General features: G+C 53.4%; 5 protein-coding genes across 5 annotated transcripts; 3 read left to right on the forward strand and 2 right to left on the reverse strand.

Annotated features, from left to right (window-relative positions):
* Positions 1–1,708: 1,708 nt before the first annotated feature.
* CABS01_15508 (SET domain-containing protein 5) lies at positions 1,709–3,061 on the forward strand (the record flags this gene model as incomplete). The annotated part of the gene is made up of 2 exons (XM_060548843.1): positions 1,709–2,027; positions 2,196–3,061. 2 exons carry the CDS (start codon positions 1,709–1,711, stop codon positions 3,059–3,061), a joined length of 1,185 nt encoding a protein of 394 aa, XP_060391725.1.
* A 790-nt stretch (positions 3,062–3,851) lies between these two features.
* CABS01_15509 (ABC transporter) lies at positions 3,852–6,377 on the forward strand (the record flags this gene model as incomplete). Its single annotated transcript, XM_060548844.1, has 5 exons — positions 3,852–3,941; positions 4,007–4,193; positions 4,263–4,487; positions 4,544–4,736; positions 4,820–6,377. The coding sequence occupies 5 exons, from the start codon at positions 3,852–3,854 to the stop codon at positions 6,375–6,377; spliced, it is 2,253 nt and encodes a 750-aa protein (XP_060391726.1).
* Positions 6,378–9,714: 3,337 nt separating this feature from the next.
* CABS01_15510 (alpha-1,3-mannosyltransferase CMT1) lies at positions 9,715–11,090 on the forward strand (the record flags this gene model as incomplete). Its single annotated transcript, XM_060548845.1, has 2 exons — positions 9,715–9,853; positions 9,907–11,090. The coding sequence occupies 2 exons, from the start codon at positions 9,715–9,717 to the stop codon at positions 11,088–11,090; spliced, it is 1,323 nt and encodes a 440-aa protein (XP_060391727.1).
* A 1,516-nt stretch (positions 11,091–12,606) lies between these two features.
* CABS01_15511 (uncharacterized protein) lies at positions 12,607–13,498 on the reverse strand (the record flags this gene model as incomplete). The annotated part of the gene is made up of 2 exons (XM_060548846.1): positions 12,607–13,148; positions 13,210–13,498. The coding sequence occupies 2 exons, from the start codon at positions 13,496–13,498 to the stop codon at positions 12,607–12,609; spliced, it is 831 nt and encodes a 276-aa protein (XP_060391728.1).
* A 5,454-nt stretch (positions 13,499–18,952) lies between these two features.
* On the reverse strand, positions 18,953–20,543 carry CABS01_15512 (glucose/galactose transporter; the record flags this gene model as incomplete). The annotated part of the gene is made up of 3 exons (XM_060548847.1): positions 18,953–19,207; positions 19,283–20,287; positions 20,346–20,543. The coding sequence occupies 3 exons, from the start codon at positions 20,541–20,543 to the stop codon at positions 18,953–18,955; spliced, it is 1,458 nt and encodes a 485-aa protein (XP_060391729.1).
* Between the last annotated feature and the right edge of the window lie 1,630 nt (positions 20,544–22,173).

A 22,173-nucleotide genomic window follows, 5' to 3' on the forward strand; every position in this document is an offset into this window, starting at 1 on the left:
ATCTCGTAGGTGGTTGTGCAGCCATTCGCTGACCGTTACGCATGATGGTGTTAAAGCCTCAAATTCCTATGTTTGACCGATAACATCAAAAGCAGGGTCAAACTCAGGAACTCTATATATAATACTCAGGAGACAAATCCACCTACCATTCTCTTATTGCTCACAGGTACGTCGCTCTCGCCACTCTATACAGGTCTAGTTTGCGTCGGGAGCAGCGTCCCACGGCAGTTCCGATATTGACGTTACCATCGTAGTTCTGGGCATAATCTTACGATTATGAACACCCTAACAATAGACTTCTATAGAGATAGTAGTCGAATCCATCAGCTCTTGACTTATACACCGTCGTTCCCGAACTAGGCATCTTATGAAAGCCAAAACTCATTGCCAGGCTTGACAGGAACAAGACGAGCCCTGATATCGGCCGATCGATTTCCGCATATAGTTGAAGAACCACCATCCTATCTTCGTATGAGAGAATAATACCCGAAATAACGAGTGAAGGACGAGGTTCGGTGAAGGGTGTTGGTGAAGATGGACACGCCAGTGTAAACGACCGTCATCAAGGAAATAGAGCTTGCTGTTATCGGAGGCCATAGCATCCTACAAAACCATAGGCGATCTTCTTAGGTCAGAGCCAGAACTCTTGACGCATGGTCTGCGGCGGACGCACCTCTAGCCCGGGCGGTCACAATTGCGGCTCCGGATTTCGGGGAATGGGTCTGTCCGGCGCCGAGAAAGCCGCCGCAGAAGCCCGGCCGGCCACTCGACCCATGCCCAGTCTTCTCGAGAGCCTGCGCGGTGTTCGACCCAAGTCGCATACTTAGACAACCGGATCTGAACCCTTGCTTACATCATGTGCAAGTGCAACAACTCGAGGAGTGCTTCACCCTTCTATTCACATGCCTTTCGGTGATATTATAGAGTGTTGCGACCAGTGAAAGAACTGCTATGACTTTACTTCAATTTACGCCCGCCGTCTAGCTGGAAAGGCACAACGAGATTTTCCAAGACTGAATGGCCAGCTTTCAGTTTTATTTCGCGGCTTCGTATCGCTGAAGCAGGAATAGGAGAGGTTTGGAAGTCAGGACCCCTCCCCCCCCCCTCCCCCCGGTGAGGCCTGCCCTGACAGATGAAACAACTGATGCCCCTGACAGACGTCCCCTCAACCACAAGGCTGGGAAGGAATTTTTCTTTATATCTAGAACTCGTTTTCCATTTCATTATCGAACGACAAAAACTCATAAGTGAAATGGGCACGCAACCACCAATATCTGTCAGAATTTTCTATGTTTCCGTTTTGTTCTGCTATTGAAAATTTAGAGGGGGGCAGGGGAACGGAATTATCCACCAAGCGCTGCTCGTTTCAGCAACGGCCCCTTGAACGCCACGAACCTAGCATTGACACGATCCTGCGACGGCAGATCTGTTTCGACTCTTTTGCTCTTGTCCCTGTAACGTCAAGCCCCAAATGAAGGAACAGAAGTGTCAGACGCACAGCACGGCGCATATTGGCCGTGAGCACTCCGTACAGATTACAGCTCCATACCGAGAAAAAAGGGCCAAAACACCAAAACACCACGACGTAAAATCATCTACACGTTCAAGTCCCTTTCATCTGAACTTCGGCGTGGCGTGCGCGTGTTCATCCCCTCTCCCACCGAAGCCGCGCACATTCTGCAAACATCCAAATCAATAGCCCCAAATCATGAGATCATCCAATATCGCCGTGTGGCTATCAATCGCAGCCGGTGCGCTCGCATGCGACGGCGGGCACGACGACATCAGCGCCCTTGACACCGGCCTGGCAGCGACAGACAACAATGACGCGCAGCAGCAGCAGCAGCTTCAAGATAGCATATGCGCCTCGAACCCGTTGACTTTTGCATCATTGCAGAGCACCATTAACAAGAACGACACATCTCAGTACGGCGTCCTTGACACAGCAGGCGAACCGCTTATTGAGGAAGGCGTTGTACCTGAGGGACTTGGTGACTCGGAAGAAGCGCGGGTCCGTTATGGAACGAGTAGGTCCTTCTTTACATGTCACATCACCGTTCACCTTACCTCACTCACAATCTCACTTCACCCATCACCTCACCTCACTTCACTTCATCTCACAACATAACCTCACTCATAAACTCACCTCACCTCACTCACCCTCACACCGGCTCACTCACTAACTCAACCACCAGATCTCAAATCACCATCCGGCCTCTGGCAAGTCCGCCCCTCCCCAGGAAAAGGCCTCGGCATCTTCGCCCTCGCCCCCATCCCCCGCGGCACCGTAATCATAGACGAAACCCCCCTCTTCACGATAAACCCAGGCGCCCTCACCCCAGGCCAAGGCTTCGCCTTCGCCGCCATCGCAGCCCTCGTCGACGAAGCTTTCGCCCAACTCAACGCCTCCAGCCGCACAGCCTACCTCTCCTGCCCAGCGCACCGCGACCCGGGAGGCGCAGACGAAGGCACCAGCAGGGAAGCCCTCATCTTCCGCACAAACGGCTTCACCATGTCCTCTGGCGAGATCGGCATCTTCCCGCACATTGCGAAACTGAACCACGCGTGCCGCCCCAACGCGGGGTCCGCCTCGGTCGGCGGGCGGAGGGTGATTTGGGCGGGGCGGGATATCGCGCCGGGCGAGGAGGTGACGATCACGTACGCGCCGCTGGTGCAGGATACGGACAGCCGGCGGGCGAGGCTCGCGCAGTGGGGGTTCACGTGTGATTGCCAGGCGTGCGAGGCGCGGGACGACGACGGCAAGAGGATCGAGATGAAGAGGTTGATGGGGCTTATCGAGCGGGAACTCGGGAGCGATGCGTTTGGCGGAGACGTGTTGCCCGACGCGGAGCGGCTCGCGAAGCTCGTTGAGGAGGTCGGGTTGGTGGATTACCTGGGTAAAGCGTACAAGTATGCTTCGTACGCGGCGTCGAGGTCGGGTAAGTTTGGGGCGGCGAGGAAGTGGGCGAGGAAGGAGTTGAAGATTCACGAGATTGCTGATGAGGAGTCGGAGTATGCGAGGGAGACGAGGGCGTTTTTGGCGTCGCTTCCGTTGTTGTGAAGGGGCGATTGTGTGGGACAGTTTGCGAAGATTTTCACCAGTGGTTGCCGGTTCACCTCTCTCGGAACCGAGTCAAGGTCGGCATAGAAAAGGGGGTTGCGAGCCGGTCCAGTCCCCGCGGTTGAGTCACCCCGGCCGGTTGTGACGCGGCCGGAAACCGTAACCGGGGGATGGAAGGGAAGGGGGGCGGACCACTCCGCAGACTTGGCTATCCGTACGGATACCGCTCCCCCCCTCCTTTTAGGGGGAGTGGATCCCCCGCAGATCCGACCAGGCGTCTCAAAAGGGCTCCGTCCAGTGTTCGGCGTGAGTCACTCTGTGCGGAGGGGTGGTTGAGAACACACCAACGCAAGCTGGGAAGCCAGACCAACTCACCTGAACCGCGACTCCAAGTCACTTCGAGGTGAAGGCGAGAGGGGTACGTACCGCGCAGTTCCTTCAGGTTTGCAGGGAAAAGGTACAACGCCACCAAGCTAGACGAGCTTATCCTCCAGCGCCATGCATGGTATTTCAATCTGAGAGATGCTTGGGAAGCAGATGCGAGCACCGATAGGATAAGCACCTTAATTAGGTATTCTTGGCGCAGGCCAGAGAACCGAACAAGAATCAAAATATAATGTGAAGAATGCCCCAAACACCTCAAATTCGAGGCACGGCATCGAATTCAATCATCTTTGTTCGGCGGTTTTCGCTTTGATTATCCATCCCTTCGCGATCAATCCTTTCTTTATTTGAGTTCAATCAACTGTCCGACCCGAGGAAGAGAGGGGAAAAAAAAAAGGTCACAGCAATGACGTCGATGGCGTCCGAGTCCGTGGCCACGATCCTCTGCACCAGCAAACAGACGCGCTTCAACATCCAGACAGCAGATTATCGAGAAGTAATTTTTCTTCATCACTTACCTAAAGTAAGCGTACAGACTGGCTGACAAAAAGTCTCGTGTAGCTAGAAATTGATGGTCTCAACATCACCGTCACCTCGGCACGTAAACCCGGTGGTAGTGGTAGTGGTGGTGCCAAGGGCAAGTCCAAAGCCCGGAGCGAGGGGACCGAGATCCTGGTCGACGCCAAGCTGCGTCTGAAGGCCGGCCAACGATACGCCCTCGTCGGAAGAAATGGTTCGGGCAAATCGAGTAAGTACATACCGAAAGAGGGCGCGAGACCAAACTTTCGAACCCCAAATGATTGACGCGACGTTCAAGCGCTTCTCAAAGCCATTGCTGAGAAGTTAATCCCCGGCATACCCGAGGCGACTCGGATATCTCTTCTCCAGCAAACCAGTATCAGTGATACCGACTCGGACGTGCGCCCCGAAGACAACGACTCGACTTCTCCAGTGGATAGCTCCGTCCAGAGCAGCCGTACTGTGTTGGAGCACGTTATCGAACAGGCGACTGCGCGGTCAGATGTCGAACAGGAAATCAGAGGTGTGCCCGACATAGCCGTTGTATCTTCCCCATCGACCCGGAACTAACATTCGTAGCTCTGTCCGATGGCATCAACAGCGCAGACTCCCTCGGCCCCGTGCGCGCCATTCGCGCTCTCCGTCATGAAAGAAACCAAAAGCATCTCTTCCAAGTCGACAAGAATGCAAGGCTGCGCAGCGGAGACCGCGGCCTGGCAGCACGCAAGGCTTTGAAGGCCTTTGAGAAAAAGGTCGCCGAGTCTCAGTCACTGTACGTTTTTTTTTTTTTTTAGATTTTATTTTGCTCCTTTCCCATCCAATTCCGTGCGTGGGTGAGACTGACCCAAAAGCCAGGGTCGACCAGCCGCAAGATGAGATATCGGCCGAAACCATGAAGAGCGAGACGCAAGAGGCATTAGAGATGCTCGCAGATCTCCAAATACAAGTTGAGCCGTCGAAAGTTGCCGAGACGGAGTCCAAAGCCAAGCGCATCCTGACCGGCCTGGGGTTCTCCGAGGCATACATGTCAAAACCCGTCACCAGCTTATCTGGCGGGTGGCGGATGCGCACGGCGCTCTGCATATCGCTGCTCCAGGAGACCGACATCCTCATCTTGGACGAGCCGACAAACTTCCTTGACCTACTTGGCATCATCTGGCTTCAGCGGTATCTGGGGTCCCTCCAAGACATGGATGATGCCCCTACGCTCATCCTCGTGTCGCACGACAGAGACTTCATCACCATTTGCAGTGATCTTCTCATCCTGAAGGAAAAGGGGTTGACGTACTTCCACGGCGACCTTCCGACATACGAGGCATCGCAGTCGGAGCGGAAACTCTGGTTGACAAAGATGAAGGATGCTCAAGACAAGCAAAAGGCTCATATCCAGCAAAGCATATCCAACAACATCAAGGCAGGCAAAGCCAATGATGACCAGAACAAGCTGCGGCAGGCCAAGTCCCGCCAAAAGAAGCTCGACGATCGATGGGGCCTTGCAGTCAGTGCCAAAGGCGGCCGCTTCAAGCTGAATCGCGACCTTGTTGGCTATCACTTGACAGCCCGCGAGGATATAGACGTCCCCCAAGATGAACGGCCCGTAAGCTTCGTCTTGCCGGAACCTCTAGATCTCCGATTCCCGGGGCCTCTCATATCGGTAGAGAATGCGACATTCCGTTATCCGACTAGGGTCAAGACGAAGCTAGCGGCGCCAACAGTGTTGCAGGATATAAACCTGTCTGTTCACATGGGTGATCGAATTGGCATCCTCGGGTTGAACGGTGCCGGGAAGTCGACTTTGGTCAAACTTCTAGTCGACGAGACGAAGCCCACGTCAGGGACAGTGACAGCGCACCCACGGCTGAAGCTGGGATACTATTCGCAGCATGCCGTCGATGTTCTGCAAGAGAAGGGCCAAGGCGATCCCTCATTGACGGCGTTGTCGATGCTCACGGAGGAAGTAGCCGGGGAATTGGATGAGGGGCAAGTCCGTGGCGTTCTGGGCAGCCTCGGTCTGCCTGGTCGCATTGCTTCCGATGTACCTCTTGGGAAGCTATCAGGAGGGCAGCTTGTGCGATGCGAGCTCGCACGTCTCTTGTGGCGGAGACCACACTGTCTCATCCTCGATGAAGTTACCACTCACCTCGACTACGAGACTGTAACTGCTATGCGTGAGGCACTCAGAGACTGGGAGGGCGCAGTGGTGCTCGTCAGTCACGATCGGTGGTTCATGCGCGGAGCAGTCGAGGGTCTCGCCGAGGACTCTGACAGCGAAGAGGATGAAGATGAAAAGGGGGTACCCAGACGACGGCTTGTGTACAAGTTGAGACAAGGGAACATGACGCGCCTACAGAGCGGCGTGACCGAATTCGAGGAGAGCGTTGCGAAGAGGGTGACGAAGCTGCTCAGTCTGTAGAGGGTAACAAACTGCCTAGGCCCACCATGGCTCGGCCAAAATCTAGGACGGTGCCCAAAGTCCCAGCTACTCAGGAAATTGCAATGAAATATGATTGCGTAGGAAGATGGCGCATTGGTACCGAATACCAATACACTAGAAACCGGTGTCCAAGGCAGAAGAATACTGGACCAGTCAATTGGACTGGCGAGTCAGGCTTGATCCGCCCGGTATACGTGTAGTTCGTCGTACATGTGGGGGTTCCGGAATCCGCGCGTCGAGTAGGTACAATTGCCTAGTGTCTCAATCCAGCTCAAGTTTCTTTAGCTTCATTCGCATGAAGTATCTGGCTTTCCAATCTGACGATGCTGAAAGCCGAAGACTCGACGAGTCTGAAAAGCAGTCCGACCGCAATAGAACACCTGTGAAGACTTTTAGAGAGTGTTCAAAGATGAGGCCGTTGCGTATTCACAGCGTGAAACGCATAGGCCAGTAAAGGTACAAAGTTCTTGCTAGAGAGCCAACACAGAACAGCGCTATTTTCGGACATGTTGGTCGATTGATTGCCGCTGCGCCGGCCCGTCCAGTCGGGTCGGGATAGCGGCCGCGGCGAAATTGGCGCGTTGCCTCAACGTCAACCCTCGACTAATTTTTATTTTGTTTTTGGAAGTAGGACTGCCCCGCTGCCGCCTAGGCTGTCAAAAGGATTTGAGGTGAGGCACGTCCTCACTCTCGACTGTCGAAGACGGCTAGTTTCAGCAGGACAAGCCAAGCCGGCCAATGGCTTTGCTGGGAAACTCGACATGAATGCGAGTTCGTCAGAAAAAGCGTGGACGAAAGCCGATCGGTGTCGCGTCGATGGCTGGTTAATGCCGCCTGGTTGTTCGGCAGACTGGAGACAAGGGTTAGATGGCATGGAGAGAAGGTATTGTGGTTGTATGACAAGGAATGTCATGACACTTGCCGGCTACCTGTGCCAGGCTGCAGCATTTTTCTTCTTCTTACTGGATAGGATCGGTAGCTTGGAGGCCCCATGAAGGAGAAAAGCTGCTTGCAATCCTCTGCAAAAACTTCCAGCTGCAACCTCGGGAGATTGTGGGCGGGAGGATCGGCACCATCAGCCGTGGTCGATCCCGGAAAGAAGTCAAATGTATATACTGCGGTATAACATTGAACAGGAGGGTGCATTGCTGACGCACTGCTGCATTGGCGGAGAGAGAACTCCAGGTTTGGCCCTTGCGAAGAGGCACAGACGGACGGAAACAATTGTGTTTGACTGGACCAGTGCCTCTTGGTGATCCGAAGTTTGATTGGGTTGAGTTTGTATGCGCAGCGTGTCTGAGACCTCGTCGCGCATCTTGTTTGCGCATGTGTCAAGAGCACGAGCGAAACAGCTGAGAGATTCTTACGCAGTATACTCCCACCGGTAGCCGTAGCCCGTGGTAGCCGTAATTACTGCATATACTGAATTGTAATGGCACTGTCCAAACTCCAAATTAACATTGTACCTTTCCGGGGGCCGATGCGTGTCTTAGGGGCTTGGCCGGGCGATGCTGCCGCTAGACCGGGCGACTCCAGAAAGCAGGGTAAGCCACAATGAGCTAGTTAGCTTTCCTGGTTGGCTAACTTTGGTCATCTGGGGTTACACTGGGGGGTTTTTGCACCTCAGAGACGGGGGTTCTAACTTCTGGAACAGTGGCCATGATGATGTTGTCTTCAGAACCAATTTGCAGATCACAACATCCCCGTCGTGAATGCCGTCGATTGTTCTCATTGTTTGTTTGATGAGGTATCCGGACTAAGGTAAACTGTAAGGTACTTGGGCTGCGAGCAAGAGAGAGGCAGAGGGTGAAACAAGCTGTGACGGGGCGTGGAACTCTCACTCAGGAACCGTGTGTACGGAGTATTCGCCGTGCCTTAACAGAGAACGCATTCCTGCCACATAGCTCCGGCCTCGGAACAACGACCGTGGCAAGGCACAGCGCAGCATGAGCGTCGCAGAGTAACAACAAGGCATTGCCATACTCCATACGTTACGGTGAGACCGAAAGAGCAGAATTACACGGATAGGAAAGAAGAAACAAAAGAAAAAAGATGAAGTGGGCAGAGTATCCGTACCTGGCATGGTGCCATTGAAGGATTCGCATGTGGGCACTTGACAGGTTATTATCAAATTGCAACGACGGAACTGGGTCCGTTCCCTCCTTACCCGCCCTGGCTCGTGGAGATCTTTTCGAGGGTCACATAGTGCGATGTGCATCCGGGTAGGGCGAGCCCAGTCTGAGTTTCCCATTATTGCCTTGGGATGTACCCTTTTGGCTACAGATGCCCCAAGACGGTACGGGTATCCGCAGCTACGTGTGCGGTGTGAGGCGCATCCTGCCAAGTTGACACATACCGGACACAGCCAGGAACACCACTTGGCCCGCCCCAAGGAGGAGCCAGGAGTCTCTCTTCCTTCTTGGTTATTAAGTTTCCAGAGTCAAGACTCCGCCTTCTTTCTCTGTGCGTGCGTAAGGTAAGGAAGGCACCTACCTACCTTACCTTAAGGGCCAACGAGTGCGTGCTGTCCAACATAAACTAAAGCAGATGCTCCCCCCGTCCCATCAGCATCAAGGTATTCACGTTACTTTTGACCTCCATCTCACCTATTCTCTCTCCTTACCGCTCGATGCCTTTTGCGTTCCCCCTTTCCCAACCAAGATCCTAGTTGATCCCGACTCTTGGATCGCTGCGCCTCGCATCGCTCGGGCTCCGTCTCTTCTCCTAAACACCTTTTATAACGGAGCTCGGCGGGAACTGCTGGTCTCTCACAGGCTTCAGCTGCACTCGCCATTCCCGGCCATGTGAGCTGTCTTGCTCTTGGGTCACGACCACGCCGAACTCTATAATCCCAACAGTAGTCCTTTCTGTTTTTTGTTCTTTTTGGCCCTCATGCCATAACCTCTTCTTCTTCCTGCAGGGTCGCCGAGAGTTCCGATCAAGAAACAGAAAGAAACGAACTGTCGGGAGGTTTCGAGTTCGACTCGCCTTCCAGATCGCCTTTGCTTTAGCTTTCGTCAGTGCTTCTGCCCACCGGGACCTGATATGAACTATTAGCCACCCTCCTCCCACCTTCATCCATTTCTCAGGTTACCGATCTTGGCATCTTCTCTTTTACTGCATTAGAGTCATCAACCTGCATAATCGCTTGATCCAGTCTCGTTGGCGTACGCTCATAGTTCCCTTGGCATCGTTCGCCAAAACTGCTATTGCTGCTCTATTCGAAGAAGACTCGCATGCCATCGCCAAACGTCAGGCAGCCAAACTTGACTCAGCACATTGCGACTTCGTCGAACGACCACTGTACATACACACAATGATTGCGAATTTTCATAACCCTAGGCGGCTTCGGACGCCCTTTATCGCCATCATCGTTTTCATTCTCATCACCGGATTCTTCTTGCTCTTCCACCAGCCGCTAGTCCAATACTTTGTAATTCCTTGGACAGCAGAACGTAAGTCTAGCCAATCGCCCTTTTGCCAACCCGGTGTACTGATTTGGGTTCAGAATATGGCGGCAGTTGGATGAACGACTCAACGCCAAACTGGGTTCAGCCAGCTCTCTACGAAGGTCGACCAGACAAGTTTGGCGAAGCAAGTCAATACGTGCAGGCAATTCTAGACCCCAAAAATGGTGGCTTTCCTATTGTCAACTGCCCTGCGACAAATGTCACTCGCTACGAAGTTCTGCGGCCTACCATGAACATGGATAAGAGGCACTACTTCTTTGCTCTCGACTTGCGACAGGTTAGAGATCTCCTGCCCCAGTTGATAGGAGCTGTTCTGGAAGCCATGAACGTCATTGGGCCGGAGAACTGCGCCCTTTCCATTGTTGAGGGTATCTCCACCGATGGTACATACGAGACGCTATACCGCCTTAAATCACACCTCGACCAGATGGGAGTTTCTTATCACCTACAGACGAGCAGCATTGATTCCCACAGTGGCGATCGTATCGGCAAGCTCGCCAAGCTGAGGAATCTGGCCTTGGAACCCATGATGGCAGATGCGGATGCCTACGACCCGAAGGCGACGATTATTTTCCTCAACGACGTTGCTGCATGCACCGAGGATATTCTAGAGTTGGCGTACCAGAAGCAAACGCAGGGAGCCGATATGACTTGCGCGATGGACTACCACTTCCTTCGATTTGCGCCGCATAATGGAGAACCCTCGTTCTACGATTCGTGGATCTCTCGCGCCATCAACGGCGACACATTTTTGCCGATTCCCGACAGAACACCCAAGGGAGAACAATGGAGCGATGTGGCCAACATGTTTTGGAACCACCCGTACTCCCAGGATCGATACCTCAGCCGTAAGCCACTGCAGGTGTTTGCGTGCTGGAATGGAGGCGTTGCGGTGACTGGAGAGCCCTTCCTGAAGAAGCAGATTGATTTCCGGAGGTCATATCAAGGGGAGTGCCATACCGGCGAGCCAACACTGTTGTGTAAGGATTTGTGGAAGCTGGGTCACGGCAAAATCGCCGTCGTGCCGAGCGTCAGCTTGGCGTATAATGTGAAAGACGGACGACAAATCAAAGAAGAGAGGGGGTTTGCTTCGGCTTGGACCATTAATGAGAACAACGGGGAGCCTCCAAAGATCAACTGGCAAGAGGAGCCGCCAGCGATGGTCAAGTGTATGCCGACGTTCAGGAACCAGTTCTGGCGGCCCTGGAATGAAGGACTTTGAAGGAACCCAGCTCGAGGCGCTATAGGAGGAGAAGTGGTGGAATTTTCATTGTAGAGAGCATCAACCATGATACCCGGTAGCATAGTGTTTTGGGATAGCAGGCGCTAATATCAACTATCTTTGAACTTTGCATCTCCGTATCCGACGACACCTCTGAACATTGATGTGATAGGTTTCCGAGCATTTTTCTCATGGTATATATCACACGGTTGCTCATTTGCGTAGAGTCTAGTCCAAAGTCGTCAAAGGGCGGCGGCCGTTGATCGGAAAGCCACAACAAATGCTAGCTGCCAAGCCGTGGTCCCGTCGCTCCCATCGGTTCCGTCCCCCCCTTGCGTCGGGACGCCGTTGCATGCTGCATGCGAACCATATCTCAAGGTCGGTCCCAAAGGCCGAACACAAGCGCCAACCACACACGACGGATCCGGGGGAACGGGGGGCGGGGGAGCGCGTATTTGTAAAGTAACGCAGGTAGGGACGTATAAGCCGGCACTCCACATCCCCCCCTCGTGATTTCAATTCCCGGGGGTCCGGCCGATTGAGAAATTTCAATTCACCTCCCGCCGGCTCCGGTACCGAAACCTCGGGCCCGGCCCCCTACCAGCCCGGCCGGCCGGCGGCGGCGGCGTTGACCTCAACTTTCAACCGGGCCTCGCTATCAGGAAGTGGCACAGCCAGGCTCTGTGTTGCTAGGTACCTACTGGTATCGGAACGGGAGATCGAGCGAATAACGCAAACAGCGCCGGCACCGCCGGCACCGATTTTCCACGACCCCGAGTCGTCGGCCGGATCTCGTCTTTCCAACACGGCGCGGTTTGAAAAGAGGGAGGGGAGGGAGGGGGATTATCGAATTTTGCTACGCAACCTACAGGCTTTTGGCAAACCATGCCGCACGGCGTCGATATCGTACGTAGATATTCTCCAAAAAAAAAAGACACTTCAAGAGCAAGTCAAGGGATAGAAAGCCAAGTCAGTTGCGTGCAATGTTGTGATGTTATTGTGTTGTCCCAGAAGGATATTAAGGTTTATGATACTTTTTTTGGGGTCTTTCATCGAGCTCGGGATATTATATGCGTCTCCCAAGCTCGCCCAAAATGGAAAAAAAAAGGGGGGGAATCGTAAGTACAGGGTGAACAACGCAAAGTAAGGCACGCTGTTCACAAAACACAAAAACAGGATATAAGGCGCTGATCGAGTACAAATCTCCAAACCGTCCATCTTTTTCTTTCGTCTCTCCAGAAACACCATTGCAAAAAAAACACATCAAAGGTTCATCAAGCCGCTCCGTACATATCAAGTAGATCAGGGGAATCATAAGCATCAGCAAAAAATTCCGGCCAACATTAAACATCCCAACAGAGCACGTGGATCCACTGCCTTCCACCGGCTGCTTTCGTTTTCATTATACTCGTGACACATGGCACACTGACGCTGGTATTGACAGATGAGATTGCTTGAGGCAGCATATTAGAGTCAATGCCAGGTCAGCGCTTCCAATTGGGCCAGTCGTAAAGGATTAGAGCAGCGCAGCGACGAAGGCGGCACCGAGGAGGACCGCCATGCCGGCGGGCCCGTTGCTGCTTCCGGCGTTTTGGTTGGGGGCGGATGCCGAGGTGGTCGCCGCCGAGGGGAGGACGGTACTCCTCGCGCTAGAGCGAGTCGATGTCGTGGCCAGGGTGGTGCCGTTGCTGGAGGCGAAGGCTGTGCTGGTACCGGCGCTGGGAACAAAGGTAGATGAGACCTCGGTGGTCACCTCGGTAGTGCTGGGCACTGCAGACGTGGAGGGGGCGAGGGTGGACGAAGGGGCGGGAGTGCTGGAGGTGGTGACGACGACGGAAGACGTGGTGGTGGGCGGCGCCGGCGTTGAGCTGGTGGTCGGGGGAGGGGTGGTCTTGCTGGTGGTGGGAGGAACGGAAGTGCTCGCGACGACGGGTGGGTCAGAGGTGAGGCCGCTAACGCCGTGCTTTGCGGCGCAGTCGGCGAGGTTCATGCCGTTGGGGCAGCAGGTCGTGTCGCTGTTGCTGCCGTGGGTGCAGTAGAAAGATGACAAGCAGGAGTCTGATGGTAGGTGTTAGTATTCAGGATGCAGGCTGTAGTAGAAGAACTAAAGTCGACTCACTTCCGGTGGTGGTTGAGCAGCAAGTCTCGCCGGCGGCCGGGTTGAAGCAGTGGACGGCCTGGTCGGTGGACTTGCATTGCTCATAGCCGGTTCCGCAAGCCTCAGCGCAGGTGTTACCACCCTTGTTGCAGACTTCGTCGGCGGGCTGGTAACCGTCGTCGGCACGGCGCATAAGACCCAAATCTCTTCCGGCGGTGATGCTGCGCTTGAAGACCTTGGTCTGCTGTTGCGCGAAAGCCTGGGCGGCGAAGGCCACGAAGGCCACAGAGGCGAGTGAGCGGATATGCATTGCGATAGAGTATTTGCCGGGGGGTTCAGTGGTGGTTGAAAATGGTTCGATCAGGTAGTCGGTCGATTGGAGTCTTTCCTGGAAATTTCCGGAGGACAATAGACTCAATGGTGGTCGTATGTTGAGAGTGAGCGCAAAGTCGACGCGGAACGAGTGAATCGACGACGAACAACGAGAGTATCGACGGAGCGAGAGAGAGACGAGTACTCTGGACGTGGGATCGTGACGGGAAGGTGTAAAAGAGTGACTGGGCTGGAGGAGCCTGACCTAAAAGCGAGCGACGATGCAAAGAGCGTTGCGGGAGAAAGACAGAGGCAGAGCGAGGGACGGCGAAAAGACTGGAGATGAAGTGGAGAGAAAGAGTGGGAGAGACGGGGAGTTGAGTCGCGAGACGGGGGGCAGTAGGACATGGGGATGAGTCGGCGACAGGCGAAGGGTGGCACGGGGCAGCCCTGGACTGGGATTGGGATTGGGAAAGCGTTACTAACACCAACACTAACACTACGGGCAACACTAACAGTCTGTCAATCCAACAGATGGACACCTAGACTGGGCGAGAGACAGAGAGAGAGAGACGGAGACAGAGATGATGGCTGATGGTTGTTCCCAAGTGCGCTCAGCACGGATTCGGAAGGATCCTCCTTTTAATTTCATTTGCCTGGACAGCAACCACTTGGAGTCGCTTGGCCGACAGGGCCAGCCACGATGACCCCGGCTTGGAGGGGAGCGCGCTTCCATTCGGATCAGAGGCTTTCCAGAGCAGCCAGTGGCCGGCGGTCGCTTGCTTGGTCGGTGAACAGACCGTGCCTGGGGGTGTTGATGCTAGCCAGCATCGGCAGCCCCCAATGGATCATGTTGGGCGAAGAGTGGACGCGGTTGTGGTTGACTGGTGGTGTAGCGGCTTGCCCTTGTTCCCACCAGGTTGATTCCTGCTCCTGTTTGGAAGTGTTTGGAGAGGGTGACACTGGCCCTCGTGCGGCGTCTCAAGTGGACGGCAATGAGAAAGAAAAAGGGGATGAACTGGTGGTCGTTTATGCGCCCAAAGTATTTCGTACCTTTGGTTTCTTCTCTCTCGGCGCAAACTTGGTGACACCGCAGTATTCTCACGACCTCAACCCAGCCTCGCTGACCGCCACTGTCAAGTGTCAACAGCAACAACAACAAGTCCGTCCACTCGTACGAATACAGACTCCAGTTGCAGCGGTCCCTCTCCGATGCCTCCACGATTCCACCGAGCGAGGGTGCCGGGGGCCCTGGAAGGTGGGAGAGGAGGCCCTGGAGCCTTTGAGAAAGAAACGGGCAAACGTGACCGCCCCCAGAAGCAGAGAAGCAGCAGGGAGGCTTGTCGCGTCGACGGGGGGCATTTAGAGGGGCGAGGTCAGACAGACACTGGCAGGGAGAGACAATCCAGTTCCAGTACCCAGAAAAAGAGAGAGAAACGACAAAAGTCGCGATGAGACCAGAAGTGGCACTGTTTAACTCCATCGTTTTACATTACTAGAGGAGAGGATTACCGCAGTATATATAGACGCTACCCTGCCCTCGAATTCCGCACTATTTAACCTCAACCCTTTTTATAAATTACTTATCCTTTCCTCTATTCTACCCTCTCCCTTATTAAGGGATTATTAAAATCGCAATTTTAATAGCTTATTAATAAACTAATATTATTATTTAAAAATAAATAACTTATTCTTATATATAAGTACTAGAAGTCTTATTATTATAAAAATAATAATAAATATACTAAAGTATTTAAAAGAGCTTTTTAATAAACTTTTAATACTATTTAAAATAATTATCCTTAAGTTATAAAAAGAAGCCGAAGTATTATATTAATACGGCCCTATCTATCTTATTAATATTAATAATACTTTTTTTAATATAAAATATATTAATAATACTCTATAGTTATATTATTATATTTTATAAATCGTACTTAACGTTAGCGAGGTTTTTAGTATTATTTATTAAGTTTTTTATTAAAGTTATTATCGTAAAGTTAGTTTAGTTATTAATATCTTAGTAAGTATTTTAACTTAATATACTTAGAGGCTCTTATAGCTCTTAAAAAAAGGCTTTTAAAGGACTTATAATTAGACTTTTTACTTATTATAAGCAAAGCTATTATAATTAAAGTTATAGTAATTAAAACTATAGTAATTAAAGCTATAGCGCTACTTATAGACTTTAATAATAAGTAGTTAGTAATATAATTATCTTTCTTTTATAATAAACTTAAAAAAGTATTTTAATTTAAGTACTAAGTAAGTACTATACTATTTTATTAAAACTATATTCTTATACTTATAACTTTAAAAGAATTAACTTTCTTCAATAACAAGGTACTTAGAGACCAGAAGTGGAAAGACCAACGGCTGGAAATCCGCGCCTGGGAAATGAGACAGGTGGCGCGCGCCAGCCAATCTTTCTTTCCAGGAGATTTCCAACGTGCGCCTTCCTCACCTCAGAGTCGCACAAGTTTTTCCCCCCTTCCTGCCAATTGAGCTGACCCATTCCTTTTTCGGTGGATCCCATCGGCTGCCCCTGTTCATCCAGTCCCGAAAAAGCTAGTGCCACCATCGGGTACCTTGCAGCGGCCAACCCAGACGTGCATCATCCGCCAATCGTCTGGATGAGATTCTCTTAGTCACCCCAGCCATTGTCCCACTCACGTGCACTATTCCACTCTCCAGTACGTATCGGCTGCGAACCTCTCTGTCTCTGTCTCTGTCTCTGTCCTATCTCTGTGCCTCTGAGAAAGGCGGCAAGGCCCTCCTTCCTCTTTCTCGTCTTTCTTGGCCCCCACCGGCTCGGCCATCTGACGAACCATCGGACGCCGTTTCAGATGGCATCCCGTTGCTGATTCGCCCGTTCGCTTAGGTCAACTCTTTTTCTCAACAAGCATCACCTTTAAACGTAGGTACTTTCTTAGCCGCGGCAAAGAGAGTTATTAGGAATGTACTCCGTACATCGTGTACGGATACAATGGGCAGTGGGCAAATGAGAAGATGGCTCTATGCACCTAGGGATCCGGAAATTGCAACATGACGTTGCCTTTGCCAGGTTTCCCCATCCTTGGATCCCCCCCCCCAAAGTCCAACCCAATCCCTTTTTTGCAATTCACTCTCCCTTAAGGGAAAGCGCCGCCGATTATCATCACGTCCAATTTCGTCGTCATCCAGGAACGGTCAATCTAATGTACCAACGGACCACAACTTCACGATCCGTGGCACATTACCCCCCAGAGTCCAGAGCACCAGCGATCACGGAAACAATACCCCGTACACCACCACACCAGGAATTAGCACGGTCGATAGCCGCCGGATGGCCTCGGGTCCGGCTCAAACCCAAAACTGTGGCCGGCCCTTTCGAATCTGTCGCTGGCCTACTAAGGTAACGCGACGTGAGATGCGTGACGACGCTAAGCTTCAACGTCTCGTCGTGTTTCCAAATTATCGGATTATTACTCTCTTTTTTTCTGAGCTGCGTATGCGCCCATATCCAAGGTAGAGCGCGGAAACAAAAGTTGGCGAGAAGCATGCTGTAGCAGATGGACAAGTCTCAAACACAATTTCCTTGTAACATTATTCGCTCGTCGACACCGTGGGCTCAAGACTCACCTGAATCCCAAGGACGAGGCGTTTCTCGAGAAAAGGGAACCAAAAAGGGGTCCAGCGCGGATTTGGCTCAAACTCAATCGGACATTGGACGATGGTGCTATCGGACTCACACGAACAGACGTACGCCGCAGCCTATCTTTGGTAAACCGGACAGCTTTGACTGTATCATTGGCTGTGCGCATTATTGACACATCGCTGTTGAAGCTGCTGCAAGAAGACGAGCCGAAGCTTTGGGTTGTTGCTTTCGATGCGAGAACTCTTGGCGCTGTCGGCCGTTTTCGGGCAAGCGAGTGGGAAAGCAGAGGGGGTTGTGTCCGTAGCCGAGGCGATCCTGAGCCGTCGATCATCCCGACATCTTTTGAGAGGAAGGCGAATGCTTCGTTGCAAGTTTTGGTCGCTGAAGCTCCTGAAACCGGTATGTTATGACTGTGTCTTCGCGTCGTTTGCTGGCCATTGCGATCCGAGTTTCCGAGCTCGCCAGGCCCAAATATCTTTTTTTGCCATTGAAGCCATTCGCAACTAGCATGACTGCTCCGCCAGCGCCAAGATATTTCTTGTGAGGTACTGAAGTCTGAGGCTCTGCTGGCAGTCAGCTCACTTACACCTTATGGAAGGCGCATCTCGAGTTGATACTTCACAAGCATCCTGTTCCATTCTTATGCTATCGGTAGCAGACTTGATGTGTTTCGTAGCATCGGCATACCCTCGACCTCATATGTCAAGACCGGTCTCGGATTGAAGGCAGGAGGCAGTGAGTTGTGAGGAGGGACTCACATGGCATGTAAAGTGTCACGCAGAGAAGAGCAACCGATTTACATACAGGTGACTTGATCACATGACCGCAAAGGAGTACTCCTTCGCTTTGGATAACAAAACACCCATCTAACTACAATGAACCAAACAGCGGAAGGAGGAGGACCTCGGGCGGGAGACTTGACCATGCTAGAACACTCACTCTACCTATCATCTAACCCATACATAGTATGGCAGATGGTGGCATATCATACGTAGGTGATACAACTGCTAATCTCGTGAGGGGGGGAAACGCTAGAGTTACCAGAAACCAAAAGAGTTCACCCCCCCCCCCCCCCCCTCCGGGGGTGAACTGAGGGCTGCATCTCTGGTGCTCAAGCTGGGACTCGAACCTCGAACCTGTACACCGGCTAAGCCGGTTGAACAGGCTCACCCGTAGCCATCCCGCCAAACGGCAGTTTTGACCTGACCTCGCAAGCCTGCTGAGGCGCCTGCTGCTGTTGGTGACGGGAATGGACTTGAGGGGGGTATATAGGCTTCCTTCCTTAGGGTTGCCAATCATCTGAAAGTTAAGGCCCATCAAGATACTCAGCCTACAGTGCCCTTGGGGAGACGAGGAATCCGTGATGAATATCGGCCGATTCCTTGCCTACTTTAGGAAGGAGAGGGGAGGGAGGAGAGATTGGGCTGGTAGACTCCTCCTCAACCGTGAACCATGGCGTGAATCATGATTAAGCTGATTTTCCGATGTAGCGAGGAAACAGCGATGAGAAGACTACACCTGTCTCTCCTCGACTTCAGACTGATATTCGGATAACAGTTCCTAAATCCCCAAACCCTCATCTAGGAACACATGTCACAAGCCAGGGAGGCGCGGTATTCACCAATATCGAAAGAGACAACAGTGTGAAAGTAGGAGAAACTTTGATTAAAGGTACGGGTATATACAAGTTCTCTTCTATCTGTCATAACCGATGTGTTTGTTTATTATCTACACCAAATTCGTTTCATTCATTTCATCCAGGGGTAAAGATTTAAGAGGATGGGGGTGGGTATTGAGGAGAGGAGGAAAAGGCATTTATGACTCCAGGTGCTTGGAGGCGGCCTTGTCGCCGTAGGCGTCGTCTCTGGCCGGGTCGCCAATGACGCCGTGCTCGTCCGTGTTTCCAATCTTTGAGGCGCTGAAGCTGTCGAGGTCCTTCTTCCAGACGGTGTTGAGGAAGATGGGGTAGGCGAGGGAGACGACGAAGCCGGCGAGGGGCACGACCATGGAGATGTGGTATCCCTTGGTGTCGGCGACGAGACCAGTGAGACTGGGGAAGAGGGCACCACCCTATGGAAGGAATCAGCAACAATGTCTTGTGGAGGAGTACCAGGAGCGGTGGATGACGGATGGGAAAAAACTTACACAAACGGATGCGACGATCCAGGAGCTACCGCGCTTGGTGTGTCTGCCGAGGCCACGGATGGCGGTGGTGAAGATGGTGGGGAAGATGCACGACTCGAAGAAGAGCACGATGGAGAGCATGGCGATGCCGCCCTCGCCCTTGATGCCGATGGCCAAGGCGATGAAGATCATGATGCCCGTCATGAAGACCATGAGGACGAGACGGGGCTTGATGACCATCATGAGCCCGGCGGCGGCGAAGCGACCAATGGCAAAGAGACCCTGGCCGATGGCGTAGCGGTCGCTGGCCTCGGAGTGGGTCAGGCCGGCGGACTCGACGGCGTAGGAGATGAACTGGGAGGCGACGGCGACCTGGGCGCCGACGTAGCAGAACTGGGCGGCGACGCCGAAGAAGAGGCGGTACTGCTTGCGGAGGGGCTTGTCGTCGTGGCCCTCCTCGCCGGCGACCATCTCGGCCTGGAGGGCCATGTCGCTGTCGGTGATCTCGGGGAGCGGGACGACGAAGAAGACGACGGCGAGGAGGAAGACGAAGGCGGCGATGCCGAGGTAGGTCCACTGCACCTTGGACAGGTCGTTGGGCTCGGTGTGGGAGAAGAAGACGCGGGCGGCGAGGAGGGGGGCGATGACGGAGCCGACGGCCTGGAAGGACTGGGAGAGCTCGAGGCGGAACTCGGAGAGGCGGGGCGGGCCGCAGGTGGCGATGAAGGGGTTGGCGGAGGTCTCGAGGGTGGAGAGGCCGGAGCCGACGATGAAGAGGGAGCCGCAGAAGCCGGGGAAGGAGCGGTAGACGGCGGAGGGCCAGAACATGAGGGCGCCGACGCCGTAGATGCAGAGGCCGGTGATGAAGGTCCAGCGGTAGCCGAACTTGCGGACGATCCAGCCCGAGTAGGTCAGGGGGCCGATGAAGTAGGCGCCGAAGTAGGCGCCCTGGAGACCGCCGGCCTTTGCGGCGGTGATGTTGAGGGCGATTTGGAACTTTGAGTTGAGGACGTCGAGGAGGCCGTACTGGGAATGAGCGTGTTAGTATGTGGGTGTTTGACGTCAAAAAGGACCATGGACTTACAGCGAAACCCCAGAGGAAGAAGAGGACGGTGACCAAGGTGATGGGCACGATGGACTGCTTGACGGTCAGGGCCGACGCGCCGGTCAAGCCCTTGTTGGAGACGTTCTTGCGGTGCTGTTGCGCCGTCGCCTCGGCCGTGCTGGGCCGGCGCTGCTCGAGGACCTCGTTGACATCTGGCTCCTGTCTCTTGCCGAACATTGTGGCGGATGTGGTGATCGGAGTCGGGAGGTGTTGGACGGTTGTAGGTAGAGTGGGAGGAGAAGGATGGAGAGAGAGAGAAAAGAAGATGAGGATGAGGTGATATATAGATGAGACGAGAAATCACTCGGAAACCCCCCCGCTAGATATGCGAGTGTGTATGTTTGAGAGTGAGAAGAGTCAGATGCTTTACTGCTCAGGAAGTTCCCTGCTGGCTGATGGAGAAATTCTTCTTCCTTCATCTCGGTGCGGCTTGTCGCATTCATATATACTCATGAAATCCCCGGCCGGGGTGTGTGAGTGTGAGTGAGCCCCCCCCCCCCCCAGACCCAAGGGCCCATGGGGTTACGACGCGACCACGATGATGCGGAGAACTAGCCGGAGCTAGAGAGAATATGGGAAATCTCCAACTCGGCGAAACCGTCGTGCCCAGCATCCACGCCACTTGGCTGGAGGGGGGGCACCATAGGCCGTAGACTGAGCGACTAGGCCTGGCTGGATCCGACGTCGTGGTTAAGGTGGAGTTTTTCCCTGGTCCGAACTAGTCGCATACGACTCTCACTTCGACTCTCTTTTCGCCCTTACGGAATGTTCCCAACGTTGGCACGTTTCCCAGGCGCACTACTGAGCAACCCAAGTCTACAGTACTCTGTATAGTGCAGGCAACCTTCACAGCATGCGAGAAGGGGGGTGAGATCCACACCACCCTGACGGCAGAGATCTCGCTCAAACACCAGAACAAGCTTCATCGATCAACTCGGTAGTCTCTGTGCTTAGCAGAAAAGCCGCTGCCATCGAATGTGTGGCCGGGCTAGGTAGGTAGCTAAAGCAAGCGATGGTGCTGATCAACACAGCTAAACCTCGGAGCGCACGAACCCTCGAGTGCTCCAGCCTCCCTTGGAGACAAACTGACAACCTGCAAGCTCTTTAGTCGTTTTCTTGACGGCCTTCTAGACGCGAGACCACGATGTTGATCACCCGGGGCAGGCACACGGTAGCGGTTGCAGTAGCAAGAGTGGTAGCGAACTGAGGCGAAAGAGAAAAGAATCTGCAACTCTCTCTCTCAGGCCCAAGCAGTCTCAGCTTCGCGCTTCTTTCCGGGCTTCGTACCCACGGCGTAAGGTGCCCCGGCACTTGAGGCATAACCTTTCTATTCAAGTTGCAAAAGCATTCCAATAGCAAGACAGCCGCCAACATGCCTTATCTCGGCCTGGGCAGCGGCAGCCAAGCACGCGAAAGAATGGCAAACCGGCCAGGGGGGGGGGGGCAGGGAGCTAAAGATAAAAAGGCCGAGAGACGCCGCAGAAGCTTGACAGAAGAAGCGTCGCGGGAGGTGGGCGGGCACGGCGGCCCACGCCGCTAGTTCGAATCCCCCATGGGCCAAGAGTGTCGAGGAGGTTGAAAGGTTCCAGCTTTTTTTTCTTTTTCGCCCGCAGACACTCGGAAAGGGGAGGAGGGAAGTTTGGGGTTTGGGGAAAAAGAGTGGGGCGCTGCGTGCGGGGGAAGCACCCGAAAAACATAAGCTCGCGTGGAGAACGAGACATTCTCCGCGCGCGGTCAGAGAGAGAGAGTGGAGGGGGCGGGTACCCTGTACCACAAATTCAGCGAGTATATCGACGGTTCCAACTGT

This window comes from Colletotrichum abscissum, assembly GCF_030869225.1.
Source record: "Colletotrichum abscissum strain IMI 504890 chromosome Unknown Scaffold_68.1, whole genome shotgun sequence".
Taxonomy (NCBI): Eukaryota; Fungi; Ascomycota; class Sordariomycetes; order Glomerellales; family Glomerellaceae; genus Colletotrichum; species Colletotrichum abscissum.